The sequence below is a fragment of the Cryptosporidium parvum genome, chromosome 1 (assembly GCF_000165345.1).
Source record: "Cryptosporidium parvum Iowa II chromosome 1, whole genome shotgun sequence".
Classification (NCBI taxonomy): Eukaryota; Apicomplexa; class Conoidasida; order Eucoccidiorida; family Cryptosporidiidae; genus Cryptosporidium; species Cryptosporidium parvum.
The window spans coordinates 779,141-797,403 of NC_006980.1; the positions used below are offsets into that span (position 1 = coordinate 779,141).

Here is an 18,263-nt window from a genome sequence, read left to right on the forward strand (position 1 = left end):
CCCTCTTTTATTTTTCTTAGAATAATTTTAGTATCGTTACTATCTAATTTACTAAAACTTAAACTAGAAGGCTATTTAATTTGTTTGTATTATTTTACTCTACGTATACCGTTAACTAAAGTATGTAAATAGCAAATAAATAGTATATAATATATTTAATTAATAACAAAGCTTTGACAAACTGCCTATTACCAATTATATATAAATGTTATATATACATATATATGTCATTTATAGCAATTCCACTATTTTTATTTAAAACTTGAACCAAATATTATTTTATGTGGCATTTCTCCAATGTGCCGCCTGCATACTCATTGGGCGCCATAAAGGTACCGTCGCTATGGCGGGGCCAGCCCTGTCTACAGGGAATTCATTGAAAATTATATTTTAATTGTATAGTAATATTACATTGTTTACTATTATTTAATTAGCAAATTTGATTCAATTTTTCTTTATTAGAATGAGAAATTAGTTATTCTGGGAGTTTAAATAGGATCAATTTTGTGTTGAGGGGGGGGGGGGGGGGAAGAAAGGGGTTCATGAGAGGTGACAAAAAAGGACAAATATGGAGGGAAGGGGGGAATATATGAGATAATGTCAGAAGTGGATTGATTGAGGGGATGTGGGAAGGGGAGACATTTTTCTTTTGGCAAATGTCGGCATAATAAATATTAGAAAATATGTTCGTTGTGCCGCGCAAGCCAACATCAACTTCCCTTGTCAAAAAATTGTTATCGTTATTTTCCTTTTAACTTTTATAACACCATTTCTCGCTACCAACCGCTCAAATATGTAATGACTTGAAAATATAGCTTTTCAAAACTAGTAAGAATTGTGTTTACCAGATACTATCAATCTGGATAAAGTTTCATTTATTTCTTATTTTCATGTTGCCTTTCCATCGGACCTCCGACTAGTTTGACTACTATGCGTCATCCGTCTCAGTTATGCATCCTACATCCTTGGCTAGCGCGAGCGCTTGCCAACTGGGTTTTATTGAGAAAGTAAGGAACCTATCTCAAACATCGAATCCTGCTCAATTAACCGATCTCCTCTCTACCCTGCACAAGCCTGCTCTATATCCCCTGATTTTTTCTCCACTCCCCGATACAACCTCTTCCCACCAGCTGCCCTAAAATCGGAGTAACTACTATTACTATTCTAATTCTACTTGGAAATTTGCCTCTAACCGTACAAATACTACTAGTTAACTACCAAGCATCTTGCCCTTCTCTAGCTCACCTTGGCGAAGGCTGAAACAAGCATCTGTGCTTTTTCCCCACGTTTCCACAAGAAACTCCTCTTCTTCTTCCCTAAGTCGTTCTTTTTCCCTTAAATAAAAACCCCAATTAGTCTCAGACACCGATACTTTTTAAAAAGCTTTTTGGCGCCCAGCCGCCAATACTTTATTAATATTAGCAAGCTTTTTTGGTATTGGGCGGCGGCGTGGCCCGCCTTTTACAGAAAATGTCATTTTAAAAGAAAAATAGAAAACTAAAAGGTTTGGATTATTTACTTTTTTATCGGAAAGAAGAGCCGAAAAATTTTGGCTAAAACTGTTCGTATTGATGAGGGTCTAGTTGCAGGAACTTTATGTTACTTGTCAATTTATTGTAATTTTTTACAACTGAAAACAGGAAACAAACACAGAAATATGGATCATAAAGCTTACTGAGAGCCTAAACACATTTAAAAAAAGGGAATACAACAGAAACTGATAAGAATCCTTTCTTATATATTTATATACTGTACATATCATACGTTTATTTGTTCTAACTATCCATGTAAATATTCCTATCCATATATAAACTTTTGAGTTATTAATTATGGAATTTGTCTCTAAACTTAAAAGTGAGGGATTCACGATAGAATCCTGGCACTCACTTGCTTTGCACTTATATAACGTAGAAGAACTCGAAAAATGTGAAACTCTTTTGCAAGAATGTATTGAGGAGTATGAACTCTTGGATGAAAAGCTCACACAAAATCAAAACCAAAATCAACACTCCGATATATATATCAATCGCCTCGAAAACTCTATTCAAACTATTGGAATGTTGACTATGCTTGAACTTAATTTAGCTTTGGGATGCTTTGAGACTAACTACAGAAAGTCAGAGTCCATTATTAGAAGAACAGAAGAAAGACTTAAGCAGTTTATGAAACTTTTTAGCTGTAACTATTCATCTAGTAATAATTTTAAAGCTATTCACAAATACTGGGGATTCCTTTATCTATATAAGAGTGTTATCACAAATGAGGTAGATCTTTCCCAGAGAAATACTTTTCTTGACCAAGCTGAGAAGGAATTTACCATTACCCTTGAATCTAATACCAAAGATACCCAAGCTATATCTGGATTAGCCAATGTTCTTTATCAGAAGATGGCCTTCTCCAGGGCTCTAAGACTATTCTCAACTCTTCTTCTTATACTTGGGACTGAAAAGTGTCCAAACACCGTCAGACTTGCTATGGCTTGCTGTAATCTTCGCTTAGGTAATCTTAAAAAGTCTCAAGAATGCTGTAAAAGGGCAATCTATATTTGTATTTTTGGCGCCAAAACCGATGATGACACTATTAATGCTACTGGTGATGACAAGGAGAAAATGGAAACTTTATTTATAAAAAAGGATGGTAAAGAGGAAGCTCAACTCAACAGAGATTTACTTGAGAATGAAACTTTTATTGATTCATTGACACAGTTTGAAAGGCAAACTCTTTCTGACTTACTTTTGTGTTATTCAAAAAGCACTAATTACAAGGGTCTTAGCCTCAAGAACACCTTTGAGATTATAGCTAAGATATTCCCAAGTCACCCAGCTCTTGTTTTGTATGCCAGTAATGCTGAGTTTTATTTGGGTTATACTCCTAATAGCAACTTTGAGAAAGAACTACACAACATTTCAAAAAGATGTTCAAACTTTTATTGTTCTCTTGAGGCTCATTTCCACATTGCTAAGAGGCTTCATCTCAGAAAAGATATTGCTAATGCTCATTCTCACTATATTATAGTTGTTGATGTGCTTAAAAATTTCTATAATACAGACAAAACTTTACTCAATCTTTATTTATCTTGTCTACTTGGTGCTATTAAAACAAGTTGTGGACTTCAGAAATGGGATGTTTCAACACAATATATCCATAAAGCATTTGAATCTTTGGGAATTAAGGGATCAGTTGACTCTCTAAAAGACTATAACCTCCCTATTGAATATCTTTATGAGTTTTTAATCCCCACAATTTCATTAGTTATCATGAGTATTGAAGATCCGGCTATGATTCCTACCACAATTTCAATCTTCTCTCAACTAACAATTGAAGAAAGGCTCCTTAATTGTCTGCATTATCTATTTTTCATATTGAATAAAATGGATGACATTAATTCAAAACAATGCTATATTATTGTCTTCCTTCTTCAAAAAATTACGACATGTCTTTTATTTAGAGGAAGGAGGACAATTCGTCGCAGTGATTATAACTATGAAGTAATTACTACCTTAATTTCCAAATATACAAACTATTCAGCAACTCTCAAACCTATTCCTCTTATTGTAATATTATTTTCTTGTCTCAAGTACCTAATAGTTAATTGTAATTCCTTACCTTCACCAAGCGATAGCAAAAGAAATTCAAGTTGTGATAATCCAATGTTGAATTCAACTCCTTACCTCAGGTATAAGGATTTAGTTAGGGAGAATTTTGGAATTTACTTAAACAATTTAGGAGTATGTATCATGGAGTGCGCGACGTCTTTATCACCAGAACACTGTTGTATTGGAAGCAACGAGCATACAATGTTAAATGAATCATTGGAAATCTTTAATCAAAGTAAGGAATGGTTTAAAAATAGTATATTAAACTCAAACAAGACTGTTGAGATTGTTATCAGGTTTAATTCTGCAATTTGTCACGAATTAAAAGGATTCTATGCAAATGCCAATGACGAGTATAAAAGGCTTACATCTGAATTTCCTTGGTTTACTTCTGCTTGGCTTAGAAGAGCTTGTCTAGCTTTAGAAAGAAATGACTACCAACTTGCTGCTCAGTACTGTGAGCTCTCTTTAAATTCAAAATCTCCAGATATTGGAACGTTGAATTCAGGTTCAAACTCAGAACCAAACTCTGACACAAATTCAGTATATTCTTGGGCTCCTGGAATAGGTAACAATCACGAATCTGCAAATCTCTTACTCTCCCATATTTATTTTTGTCAAAAGAAGCCTGATAAGAGTTTTAGTGCATTAAGTAAAGTTATAAAGTCAAAAAATACGTACTACTCTAATATTGGGAAAGTTCTTCTTGGGTTTGCACTTTACAATAAAGCCAAATATCAGTCTCAATCAAACTATTCAGGTGAAATGAGCATGTATAACCCAACAAGCATTCAGTCTAGACTTGTTTTATCGGAAGTACTCAGGCATGAATCATTTAATTATATTGCAAGTAATTTAATTCTTATCCAAGCTGCGGAATGTGGACTATTTGAATCTTCCAAAGACATGTGGAAATATATGACAGATATTTCAAGTGCCTTGGAAGGTGCCGCCTCTTGCATGCATTACGTGGCACTAATAAATTTAGGTGTTTTGCATGCGGTCTTATTGGCAGTTTCTACTCAGAGGAACCCGCCACCAGCCCAACATAATTTGACATTGAGATCAATAGTGGATGATAATAATGTTGGTGGAATTGATGGAAGGAATGAGGTATTGGGTTCTCATCCTCACTTTGCGGAGCAGAAAAGAATTATGAAGACTACGGTGAAGCTTTTCCAACAGGCATTACAGTTTGACCCCACAGAAAAGACTATCCATATGTCATTAATTAAGTGTTGTTTTGATATGAATATGTGGGAAGATGCAAGAAAGTTGTTAGAGAAGGCAACTTTGAGGTGGCCAAGTGATCTGACTTTTAAGATAGGGCTTACATATTGTTTAGAGAGACTTGTATATTCTGAAATGGGAGATATGGAGAGAGCAAAACACCCAGGTAGGGTAAAGTACTGGATGATGTTATGTGAGGCGGTTGGAAACTTTTACCATTGGCTTTCAATTATTAAAGAGACCTTTCAAGTGGTTGATATGAAGTTTATTAATCAAATTAAGAATAATAAACTTAATGTTACATCGCTCCAAAAGTTTGTTCCAGGTATTGTTATGCATAACCAGGATAATAAGATAGTTTTGAATACAGAAAATAAAGACGATCTTAGATACAAGTTATCAGCAATACCACTGGAAGGAACTGATTTGCTGCCAAATATTGAATATTTAACAAAACAGGAATTAATAATGAGTAGGAAGTTATATTCTAGATTCGAAGAACTTCTACCTATAGTTGAGCAAGTTTATGAGAAGGAGCAAAGGGATGTTGAGGAGTTACGAATTCGAAGTGAAGATTTTAGGAAGAAACAGGAAGAGGAGAGACGGAGAAAGGAGGAGGAGGAGAAGCTTGCTTCTGAGAGAATTAAGCTTCTTTCTATTGAGCTCGGAAAAGAAGCTGAAAGTATTGCAGCTAGCTTACCAGATATACAAGCTGAAAAGAGATCCAAATCTTCTAAACGAGATAGAAGCGATGACCTCGAAAGGCATGAAGAAGATGATGAAGATGATGATGACGAATTAGCTTCAGGAAATCAATCAGACCCATATACAGGTTCAGATTCTCAATCAGAAACTCGATCGAATTTGGACTCTTCTAGTGATGCAGAGGAAAAAAAGAGACAACATGCTTCAAAGTCCTCTAAGAATAAGGAAAAGAAGAGCAGAAAGGATAAAAAAAAGAAGAAAAAGCAAGAGGATAGAATCAGATCACTTAATATTAGCAGCGAAAACTCCCTTTCCAATTCTAACGAAGAGTCTGATGTTGAGCAAATTGGCTCCAAAATGCGTGATTCCGGTTCTGAATCCGACATCTTGGCATCAAAATTGAAGAAAAACAAGAAGAAAAAGTCAAATTATGGCAAAAAAAAAGAGGAGAAAAGACTACTGAAACTCAAGCGTCTAGAAGAACAAACAGCTGCACTTCTAGAGGAGGAAGAGAAGGAAAAAAAAGAGGCTCAGCCCCAAGAAAACACAAATCATGATGGACTATCTGAAAATGAGAAGGAATTTGATCATGAAGAAAGTCAAGGTAGATTGAGATTGAAAAAGAGACGTTTTCAGGATACTGAAGATATAGATCTTCAGTTAGGAGGGGAGGATGAAAGTGGAAACACTAGTTTAGAGCAGAATAAAACTAATGTTCAATTGGAGATCCAAAATGATCAGGATCTGTCACTGCAAAATGATGATGGAAGTGTTAATGTAGATTTTGACAGTCGTTCTTAAGCTTTAACTCGGCTTTGTGCAATATATGTGTATATATATTACACCACGATTTTTTACCAATTGTTAAGTTTTATAATGTATTAATGTTTCTTTTTGTTTATTTTCCATTATTATTTAATTCTATACTACTTTTGTCTTTGTTTAAATATATCCTACATCGATTTAGGGGTGTGGGGAGAACATGCAATTAAGGCGGTAAACTTTTTTATTTTTGGATACCTAAAAGAAATACAAAAAAAAAAGCGAATATAATAATAAAAAAACAGTAGAGAAAATTATTTAAGTTAATGTAAAATAGGATTGAATACAATAAAGGTTGTTTTGATCTTCAATGAATTTTAGAATTTTAGTTTTCATTTTGCTCAAGTTAATTGGGTTCGCTGGGGTAAGTTGGGAGTAATGTTTCCAATACCTTAATTAAGAAACAAAAGGGAGAATATTGGAAATTTTTGAATATTACTTTACCTGAAACTTAATTTCTTTTATAGAAGTTTACTGGTGTATTTTCAGAAAACATAATCCTAAAGGATTTAGACGATTGTTATCTCGATGAAGGACGACTTTGTGTTAATTCTACATCAGTTATACTGAATAGGGGAATGAACCCAGGAGGATTTCTTATATTGCGTTGTAATATTCAAGAATTGGGAAAAGGACAGAATATGAATCCACTTGTCCAGATTCAGGCATCAACAAGAACAAACTATACATCTCTGCTTTATAATATAAACGAAGACTCTGTAGAAATTCATGATTTATCTTGGTATCTTACAAGTAGTAAGACTATATTGCCAGATAATACAACTTTTTCAAGAAATGATACAATTCACTTTGCTATTGGAATTGATACGAACTCTTTTTCTACTGTAAGTTAAGATTCCTCCTTTTTTTATTCTTTCCATGAACAAATTACTTTAAAAATTAATACTAATTACCTAATATAGATTGTTATTAACTCAAAGAATGTTTTGAGACAGGGATTTAAAGGAAATGATCAATTAGTCAGGTTCAAAGTAAGTTTTGATTCAAACTAAATTATTTCTAATTAACTTCAATTTTAGTCTGTGAAATCTCAATATTGTTCTTGGAAATATGAAATGTCTCTTGTATTCCCTTCCACCAAACAAAATGTTAAATACGTACCTGAACAAACAAATGCCACTGAATCAATTCAATCATCAAACAGCACAGAAAATGGTACTGAAAGTCTCGGTAGTACTTAGAAAGATAGAAAGTAGACTATTTCTATCTGAAAAAAAAAACTTCATTTTCAGATGCATATTGATTTGCTGTTAAGCTCGTAACTCTGCATAAGATTGCTCGTCATTTTCAGCTTGGTCTTGTCCCTTTATCTTTAAATCATTGCTAATTTACTAAATTTTGTCTAATTATATTTTTTTCCGCAATGATTTTATTCTTCGTGATTACAATATTATTTATATATCCATTTTTGACACGTAATTTTTTTGGTGCATGCATTTATGTGGACAAACCATATGATAGCAGTAAATACCGGCAAGTTTTGTCATAAAAATACAAAATTTCTCAGAAAAAAAAAAATTGTGCACACTTTCTGGAATTAAAAATTTCAATATTATGCCTTTTAAATAATTTTACCATATATTACAATAAGGAAAAGATTTGGAAATATACTAAGATGTATAAAAAAGAATTGAAATAAAATTTTATCTAATAAAAAATGAATAAAATGGAAAATAATAATAAATTAAACAAAAATGGAATATAATAATGAGTTCTATTTGCTAATTCCTTCTTTTAATTAAAGAAAAAACAAATCAACTTTGAGAAATCTAAATTTCGACTTTTTTTTTGTGCCCCTTCCCCCATTCAAATTTTAACGGTTAAAAAAAAATGCGTGGGGATTGCATTTGTGCCCCATTTAATGCACTAAAAAACAGGATACCAGTCGAGTAATTGGATAAATAAATAATAATTAAAATATAATTAGTATATTATACTTATTAAAAGCAGTAATATAGTTTAAAAGTTACATGGAATAATTTCGAGTTGGATAAATATAAATATATATTTCATTGATATTAATAGATATTACAAGATTTAAACAGGGGATTTCATTTGTGAGAATTGAAAAATAAAATATTGAAGAAGAATTCGTTATTTGAAATAAGCAATGATGAATTCAGTTAAAACAATGATTTTCAATGGAATCATTACAGTATATTTGCTGTTGATAACAGGAATATACAGTGAAAGAATGTTAATGAAAGAAAGTAAGTAAAAATATAATTTGAAAAGTGACCAATTTAATCCAGAAATTAAAACTCATAAATTCTAGATTTGAGAAATTTGATTGCGAATGAAGACATATCAGCAGACAACTGCATGAGAAAGTTCTTAATGTTAAAAACTGATTTAAATGATATTACAACAAATCCAACAAAACGTAATCCAGTACCACAGGATTACATGAAATCTACGGTAAGTTGTTCCAATAAAAAAGAGTTAATTTATTATGAATTAAGCCAATTCTTAGACTTTAACTCTTTTTTATTATTTTTTTTTTTTTCCTAATATTAATATAACTATTCTAGTATGCAAATAGTGATCGTAAATTTACTGCATTATCTGGTCCATCAATGCTTGATTTGGAATCAGAAGTTTGTATGAGCCAATATGGATATAAATTTCCAGTAACAAAGAGTTTACTCCCAACAATATATCCATATTTATCAATTCAGTTTATTGCGCAGGTTGAAAATTCAAAAGTTTCTAGATTTGGCTTTGTTTGTTCAGACTCATTATCTTATGCAGTAGTTGATTGCAATCAAGGAACAGTGAAAATTGCAGTATTATTACCAAGTAGAACAGGTAGCTCTGAACCAACTTTGCATTCAATCAATCTTCCGACAGGTTTAAAATGTGGAAATCCGTCAGCTCAATCATGGGTAGAGTCTAGGTTAATATTTCAAGAAAAGTCAATGAACGACCCATTATTAGTTAAGGGAGTGGGGCCATTTACTTCAGTCTGGACTTACTCAACAGATTTGAATGAACATACTAGAAGTTTTGAATTCCCTAATCCCTGTCCATCAAGAGAAGTACTATTTTTCACTAGTGGATTTAAAAATGTTCAAACTCAAATGATACCAAGAAGTTTATTTGATATGAAATTTTCAACACCAAACTCTAATTTGTTATTACCATTTGAAACAGCATCTTCTTATGTAATATATGGTACTCAAAAGTATAATTTGGAGACATTTTCTATTTCAATGGGATTACCAAACTATCCAGATCAGAAATTAGTATATGAGACAAGCTCGAGTGATATTTTATCTTTGGAAAATCAAAATAAGACAATTTCAGGAAAGCCTATTTTTGTTCATATAAGCCTACTTCCATTCACAGAACAAATTTCACTTTCAGTTAATAACAAAGCTCAAAACATTAATAAGAATTCATATATGATTTGGGATAAGAAAGATATTGAAAATAATGAAGAAATGGATTCAAAGACCATATTTAAGAAAGGAGCACCTGAACTTTTTACTGGAGGTATATATGGATTAAATTTAACATCATTTGATACAGATAGTCCTATTTACACAACTTACACTACTGGATTCTGTGCATTTCCAGGAGCTCAGTTAGTTGAACCTTTATACGAGGTTGTTGATAACGTTTATGGTGTTGATGATTGTAATATTCTTTGCCAGAATGATCCTCATTGTTGGTTATGGTCTTACAATATTGTTAACAGACAGTGTTCATTCCATATGAATGCAGTTTCATTCGAATATACTTCTGCTCCAGATGTTGTTTCTGGCCCAAGATATTGTCAATGTAATTATGAAATGCCAAACCAATTGTTTAATTTGATTGGAAAGAATGTAAAGATTTCTAATAATAATAATAATAATAATAATAATAGTGGAGGAGATTACAATGCATACTTTTCAGAAAATACATTCGAGTGTGACTATCCAACATTTGGGTTTGCAATTACTAATGGGGATCCAATCTTGAATACCACTTCTCCATCCCCACAAGTTTGTTTGAAGGAAGTTCTCGCAGATAGGGGTGGGATTGCGTCTTATTGGACTTACGATCCAATTACCCAAAGATGTGAGAGTGCTGTAGGAGGTTATCTTAGGCCTCAAAAGTTTGGTCCTCCTACAACTCCAAAAGATTTGGCAAAAAATAATCACGGACAAAATAACAATGCATTCTTGTTAGGAGGTGAAGTCCCAAGAGTACATAACACTCCAAATAATTTCCGTAAGCTAAGTCTTGATTTGTTTGAGAAACTCCCTACAATTAATGAAGAAAATAAGAAAAGCATGAATTTTGAGAATTTGATTCCTGAAATGATGTCCATTCCAGATGTTGGGGGAGTATCGCCTGTATATGGATTTAAAGACAATAAGAATGAAAAGGATGGTGATGGTGATGGCGATGGAGATGGAGATGGTGACGGGGATGGAGATGGAGACGGAGATGGAGATGGTGATGGTGATGGAGAGGAGGAGAGAACTACTTCTACTACTACTACTACTACTACTACTACCACTACCACTACTACTACTACTACTACTACTACTACTACCACTACTACTACTACTACCACTACTACTACTACTACCTCTAGTACCACCACCACTGAGATGGAAATAACAGAGGAAGCTAATGAAGAGGAAAAGAATACTGAACAAAACACTGAGTTCTCAAACTTGGATGATTACCTTAAAATTATTGAACAAAATAATGAAAACATTCTAGATGGAAATGAAATTAATCCTGATGAAGAAAATAATGAAGAATATAAAAACATATATGACATAGCAACTTTGATAGTGTCTCATAAAAGTATTAATGAACTTACTGAGGAAGAAGTGACTGAAGCTCAATCTAATGAACTTAATCAAGAAGAAAGGGAAAGTTCAATAGAAAAAGTGTATGAGATTACGGAAAGTATATTAAATAGTCTCGATCCAAATCAAATCTCTATTATTGATACTCAAATAGCCGAAGGAATACATCGAAATTATAGTATTGCAACTTTAAAGATACCTTTCAACAGTTTTGAAGAAATTAAACAAGAAATATATAATAATTATAATTATGGCTATCCAATATATTTCTTAAAAGGATTATATAAGGAAAATGTTTTAGATTTCAATATTAATGGATTTGATGATTTTCAAATCATTGATTTGACTTTCTTATTCCAAAATATTTCTTTCTGTGATATATCTAAATATCATGCAACTATTATGGTTTTAAATATTGCAGCTAATATACACAAGTTACTTAATTGTAGTCCACATATGATTCAAATTACAGATTTCCCACCAACCATTATTGAACAAAATATATATTGCCAAAAACGTGTATTAGAATATACTGTGAGGTAAGTTGAAAATTTCTATATATATATTTACATCTCTTAATCACAAACTAAATTATTAATGAAAATTCCTATAAATATAGAATATTTATTCACAATGTTCAAGATAATATTCCAAGATTAATAAATCATTTACACAATGCAAAATATATATTTAATGGAAATACATATACTCCAATCATTTTAGTAGGACATTCAGTTTCAACTACAATTCCAAATCTTTTGTATGAGGAAATTGAGAGACATATAATAATTCAGCAACATTTACTTTTAAAGAATAAGACTAATGGATGTATAATGAATGAAGATAACTTCTTTGCAGAATTAATTTTATATGAAAGATCTTTTGGAAATGATGTAAGTTTTTTTAATTCTATTATATAAGTTATTATTATTAATTATTATTATTTAGAACAATGATGGATTTATTGACTTGAATAGTAAATTGATTTCAATACTACCAAATGATGAATTAACTCCATTATTCTTTTTGCCAAGACCAATTTCTAATGATCATTCTAGAGGAGAGTCTATCTTATTAAAGTTATCAAAAGAGTCTGTCAAGTCTAATAATGAATTTAGTAAATCAATATATTCTATGTTTGGACAAAGATCATCATTAATACCTTTTGATTTTGTCTTTTCAACAATTAATGAAACAGGAACTGGTATAATTAATATTGAGGGTGAAAATTATCAAACATTTATTCCACAAGTTAAAGATTCTGATTCAGCTAAATTATATACTTTAAGATTTGAATTATATGGCAGGGATTATTGTTTAGATGTAAGTTATCATTGATTACTTTTTTTTTTCTCTTAATTAAAAAAAACAAAACAAAACAAAAAATATTTATATATTTATAGGTAGCACAAGACTTTAGAAGATTCACTCAATCTATTAAAGATACTATTTCAATAATGTTATCAATTAAGCCAAGTAATGTTCAAATAATACCAGTACCTTTACCAATGGATTTAAAAGCATCCATGAAATGTTCAAGTATACCTTCAAGTATTCATTCTGGTTCCATTGCTTATGTTCAGTAAGTTTTTTAATAAAAAAAATCACATTTAAGTGGTTATTTAAGAATTATAAACTTAATTCATCTCATCATCTTTCTTTTTTTCTTTTTCTAATAGAATACTTACAAATGATATTAATCATGCTATGGATATATTAAATAAAGAAAATGTACCTCAAAAATATCCAAATCGATTAGAAAAGTTATTTGGTCATTATAAAGTCACTTTATTAGAAGAAGGATTACCAAAAACTAAACCAATTGATGGAATTAAAATGGGTTATAATGATTTATCACCAATGATTTTTGCTTCAAATCATCCTATTACACCAGTTTCTTTATTATTAGATAAGAAACCTAATATTTATTATGATCCTAATAATCATCATCATAATAGTAATGATTCATTATATGATGATACTATATTACCTCAAGAATTAATATTATATTTAAGATCAATATCAGAGGTTACTATTTCACCACATGTTATACCATATTATGAACAATATGTTTTAACTTTTGGGTAAGTTAAGTTTTTACTTAATCATAATTATTTATTATTTTAATTAAAATAATTTAATTTTGTAAATATTTTCAGTATTCCTACAACTGTTGTTTTTAATGTTGTAAATAAAATACATAATAAACAGGTAGTCATTCCATATTTAACAAATCCTCTCTTTATGCCAATCAAATATCAAAATGAAAAGTTGGATATTAGTTCATTTCCATTTGATATACCAGATGTTGGATCAGGGAATCCAATTGAAGATGAAAATTCATTCTATTCATCAGAATCTAATAATAATGCTACAGAAAATTCCAATAATCATCTCAATTCTACTCAAAAATTGGATCATTTACAAGAAAATAATCAAGTTGAAGATTTCTATGTAAATCATACAAATATTACAAAAGGGTAAGTTTAATTAAATGAACAAAATAAACAAAAATATATTTTTATACCCAATTAATTAATTAATTAATCAATACTAACTATAAATAGTCAATCAAATGCATCTTCAGGAGCTTTGAAATTAAGTCAAATAAGTTCTGCTTGGATGATTTTAATCACTTTGATAATACTAATAAGATATTAAGAGAGAGAAAAGTAAAAATATAAATTTCATTATATTTTTATTTTTCTTTCTTTTTTTTTTATCTTAGAATAAAAAAGAAAAAAATAAGCTGATAATTATTAAGAGAATTATTTGGCTATAAGGGAGAAATAATGGAAAATCAAAGAAATAACAAGACAACAATACACCCACTCATAATGAAATTGTTCAACAAACCTTAATTTGTCAAAACTTGTAATCTGGCTTCAATCTAATTACATATTTTTGATTTTTTTTTTGTTTTTTTTAAATATTAATTACATAATAAGTTCAATTACATTACAATATTACAAATTGAAGTAATACTTTAATGTTTAAAAAAAACATAATGAATAAATAATAATAATAATAATAATAAAATTAATATATGTATATATATATTATATATATATATATACATATATATATTTAATTAACATCAGAAATTTCTTCTTGCTGAACATTATTATCATTATTATTATTATTATTATCTTGAGGGTCAATGCAATTTTCGGAAGATTTATTCAAGTTTTCTCTTGATTGAGTATTAATGCAACCAGTATTTGAAGTTTTGATTTGTTTGGAACCAGCACATAATTTCTCAATGAATAAGTTCTTATCAATTGGTTCATTTCCAATTTCAAGCTTATCAAGAGCTCTATTAATTTCATCTTCAGTCATTTTATCTCCAAATGTTTGTAATAGAATAACAAGTCTCTTTCTGGTAACTTCTGATTGAGTAGACTCTAATGAAACTATGAGTTCTTCTGGAGTATATTTATCAGTAGATGTCTTATTATAAGCTTTAAGTGCAGATTCCATATCAATATTACTTGTTCCAAATTCTTTTTTAAGTTCATTACATTGATCTTCAGTTGGTGAAAGCCCTAATCTATGTAAGAATTTTATTAAATCATCAAAATTACATTTTCCTGAAGTGTTTGAAACATTTCCAAATTCGATTTCATAAATGGTTGGTTCTTTTTTTGCAATAGTTGCTTGTCTAACAATTTCTAAAACATCTTCAACAGATGATTCATTAGCAATTTCTCCATTGTCTTCGTTTTCTCCATCAAATTCTCCATAATTTTCATTAATATCAGCATCGGAATATCCAGAATAATCATCATCAGATTCGATTAATACTACCAATTCTCCATATTTAATGTTTTCAACTTGGATATCATGACATTTAACAAATATAGAATCAAGAGTTCTATTAATAATTTCCATTTTTCTTTTTAATTATTGATAACAATCTATTATTTTTGATAGGGAAAAGAAAAAACGAATGTTGGTTATGATATATTTTTATATATGTATATATATATATATATATAATATTTCTGATTTTGATTCTAATTCTATTTTATTCTTTTCTATAGTTTTCTTTACTTTGATTAATTCTAATAAATAACTTCTAATCTTTAATAATTTCCCAACAATATTAAGAATATATGTTTAAATATATATATATATTTAGATTTGAAGTGGTTTCTTTAATGATTTGATATTAAAAAATGATATTAATAACTTAACTTCATCTATTTAATATCAGGATTATAATTGAAAAGTTTATTTCTAACTTCTTCAAACAAATCTTTCTTGGAATAATTTATATATATTTTTTTATCATGCAAGCTTTAATTATTTAACGTCTAACTTTACTAATTATTTATTTATTTTCTTTTTTTTCTTTTTGAATAATAAATTTGCTATGATTTTGTTCAGTATACGTCTCTTACGGTCTTTAAATTGCATTAGTATAATTTTTTGTGTGCAAATAAAATAAGGTGTATCTTAGACATGCCAGAATATTACAATTTTACTGCTGAAATTAATTCTCTAGTTATACAATTTTTAAATATGTAAATAGGTCATATTTTGTTAAGAAAAATTTTTTAAATTAATTTATTGATGTATTTTTTTTTTCAATTAAATTAATTACTAGTCAAATCTAATGATAAAAAATTAGAGATAAATATATATATATATATATATATATATATATATGTTTTTTGCATTTAAAGATAGGATCTAATAATAGTAAATGAAATGATATTGAAATTATTATTATCTTAGTTGTAAGTAGTAAAGAATTCTTAGAATTTGTACGAATATATATTTATATATATATATATAATTTATTCTAGTACTACTATTATTTCTTTGCTACAAGTAATTATTGCATGCAGTGAATTGCATGGCTGCGCGCATTTTCCCTAATAATTTGTATGAATAATAATAATAGTAATATTATTATTATTATTATTATTATAAACAAATAATTTTATTAAAATATTTAACAAATAAGTTATAATAATAACAATATCTAAAGCAGAAATAATTTTAATTTTTAGTTCACTTAAGGTCAAATAATGGAGTGATTTTGAGACAGTAAAATTATTAAAGACATCTTTCAATTTTTTTTTTTGAATCAATAATAACTATGATAAGTATTGTATATATACATATATATATATTTTCTTAAAATTAAATATTCTATCAATTTTAATATTATATTATTAATATTATTTTCCACATGAAATTAGTATATTACGTGTTAAAAAATTATTCGCAATATTATATTTTTTGCATGTGAATGCCGGTATATGAAAAGTGTAAAAATTGTTTTAATGTGGGAGAAAAAACAAGAAAGTAAAAGTTTTAGTTCGAGAATAGTAGGAATAAGGTTATAGTGAAAATAATTTAGAAATTTTCAAATTCGAAGAGGGATCTATAAATATATGCTATTAGTCAAATATTTAGTGTATTTTGCATGCATAGGGCGGAATAGGAAATTAGCCGCTAGATCACACGAATAAAATAATTAGAGGTAAATTAGAAATATATATAAAGAAATTGGTTTAATATTTTAAAACAAAACAGTAGTGGTTTATGAAATATATAAAAACATATAAGAGCTGATAGTTTCAAAAGTGAGGTAAATAAATGTTATTAAGATTAAAAGCAATATAATAATAATAATTATTATTATTAGTAATAACGACAACTATAAGTAGAGATAAATTGAATAAAATTTAACAGAGATGAAGCTAAATAATGCATTATGCGGATTTTCATTGTATATGATTTTTATTTTTTTGCTAGGAAATGTTGCTAGCATACATATCAATAGAGAATTACAGAATTTGAGTATTGAAAGTGAGGGAAATATTAAAGTGGGTAATTCCGCTAAAGATTCGGAAGATGATGTTAATGACGAAAGTAATTCAATTATTAAAGGAGAAGAAGAAAAAAATAATGATCAAGGATTGACAATGAATAATACAGAAAGTGGTAATAGTACATCTACAGAGAATACTAATGATAATAACGAAACCATATCTCAAAATATAACTGAAGCAGATAGTAATAATAATAATAATGATTCACTAAAGCATCATGTATACAATGGAACTTTTGATTTAAAGAAAACATTTTTTTTGGATGGAATAGCATATAATAGTAAGTTTTAAGTAATTTGTTTATGATTTCATAAATAATTTAATTCAACAAACTAAAACTAACTCAATTTTAATTAACTATAGGCACTACAGGTTTACCAATACTTCCAAATTTAATGGATAAGCTTGAAGATGATTATGATTTTGATGATATGCCTGCATTGAAGGAAGCACTAGAAGTAGAGATAGGATGGATAATTATTGGAGTATGCTTAGCACTATTGGCTATAATGATTATCACAATAATTATAGTCTCTGTTATTAAACATAGAAATAATAGAGCTAGAAGGGAAGCTGAGGAGTAATTTCTACTCCTTCTATATAATTGTTTCTTTTTTACTTAATTTTGTATTAAAGAAGAAAAAAATGTATATTTTCTTATGATTATTAACGTATAGACTTGTATTCAACATAATATAATATTTGGATTAAATAAAGCAATAATTACTGCTGGAAATTAAGTAAAATTTATGCGGGAATATTTTTACATGCAATAATGTACTATTTTTAATATATAATATTTAAGATTCAAGCGCCAGAAAGGATTGTCACGAGAAATAATTCCAAATTATAAATTAAGTAATAGAAAGATTTATGACAAAAATAATGCAGCGGTAGTTAAGGTAAAAAAAAGGGAGTAAAGTAAGAAAATATTTGAGCTAAAAAAATATTCCATTCAATTTCTCAATAATTTGTAGCAGAATATTTGAGAATGATCATTAGTATATACCTAGATAGGAACATTACTCTATTAATTGATTTTTAAATATAGGTCAATACTGGTAAAACTTGTAGCTTAAACTCCAAAGTTAGTCATATTAAAGTATATGCAAAGTAATATTTACTTTTGTGGATTTTTTTTTGGAGTTAATCCTCTCTTTTAATAATTCTTCCCCTCTAATAATATTATCTGTATCATTAATGGTGCAAAGGCACAGACTTGCAGATTGGCG

General features: G+C 29.0%; 5 protein-coding genes across 5 annotated transcripts; 4 read left to right on the top strand and 1 right to left on the bottom strand.

Moving 5' to 3' along the window:
* Positions 1–1,829: 1,829 nt before the first annotated feature.
* cgd1_3540 (TPR repeat proteini) lies at positions 1,830–6,332 on the top strand (the record flags this gene model as incomplete). Its single annotated transcript, XM_628166.1, has 1 exon — positions 1,830–6,332. The coding sequence occupies one exon, from the start codon at positions 1,830–1,832 to the stop codon at positions 6,330–6,332; it is 4,503 nt and encodes a 1,500-aa protein (XP_628166.1).
* Positions 6,333–8,950: 2,618 nt separating this feature from the next.
* cgd1_3550 (mucin-like low complexity glycoprotein with a signal peptide and an apple domain.) lies at positions 8,951–11,728 on the top strand (the record flags this gene model as incomplete). The annotated part of the gene is made up of 1 exon (XM_628167.1): positions 8,951–11,728. One exon carries the CDS (start codon positions 8,951–8,953, stop codon positions 11,726–11,728), a length of 2,778 nt encoding a protein of 925 aa, XP_628167.1.
* Positions 11,729–12,892: 1,164 nt separating this feature from the next.
* cgd1_3560 (hypothetical protein) lies at positions 12,893–13,273 on the top strand (the record flags this gene model as incomplete). Its single annotated transcript, XM_628168.1, has 1 exon — positions 12,893–13,273. The coding sequence occupies one exon, from the start codon at positions 12,893–12,895 to the stop codon at positions 13,271–13,273; it is 381 nt and encodes a 126-aa protein (XP_628168.1).
* Positions 13,274–14,272: 999 nt separating this feature from the next.
* cgd1_3570 (myosin regulatory light chain) lies at positions 14,273–15,076 on the bottom strand (the record flags this gene model as incomplete). Its single annotated transcript, XM_628169.1, has 1 exon — positions 14,273–15,076. One exon carries the CDS (start codon positions 15,074–15,076, stop codon positions 14,273–14,275), a length of 804 nt encoding a protein of 267 aa, XP_628169.1.
* Positions 15,077–16,893: 1,817 nt separating this feature from the next.
* On the top strand, positions 16,894–17,322 carry cgd1_3580 (hypothetical protein; the record flags this gene model as incomplete). Its single annotated transcript, XM_628170.1, has 1 exon — positions 16,894–17,322. The coding sequence occupies one exon, from the start codon at positions 16,894–16,896 to the stop codon at positions 17,320–17,322; it is 429 nt and encodes a 142-aa protein (XP_628170.1).
* Between the last annotated feature and the right edge of the window lie 941 nt (positions 17,323–18,263).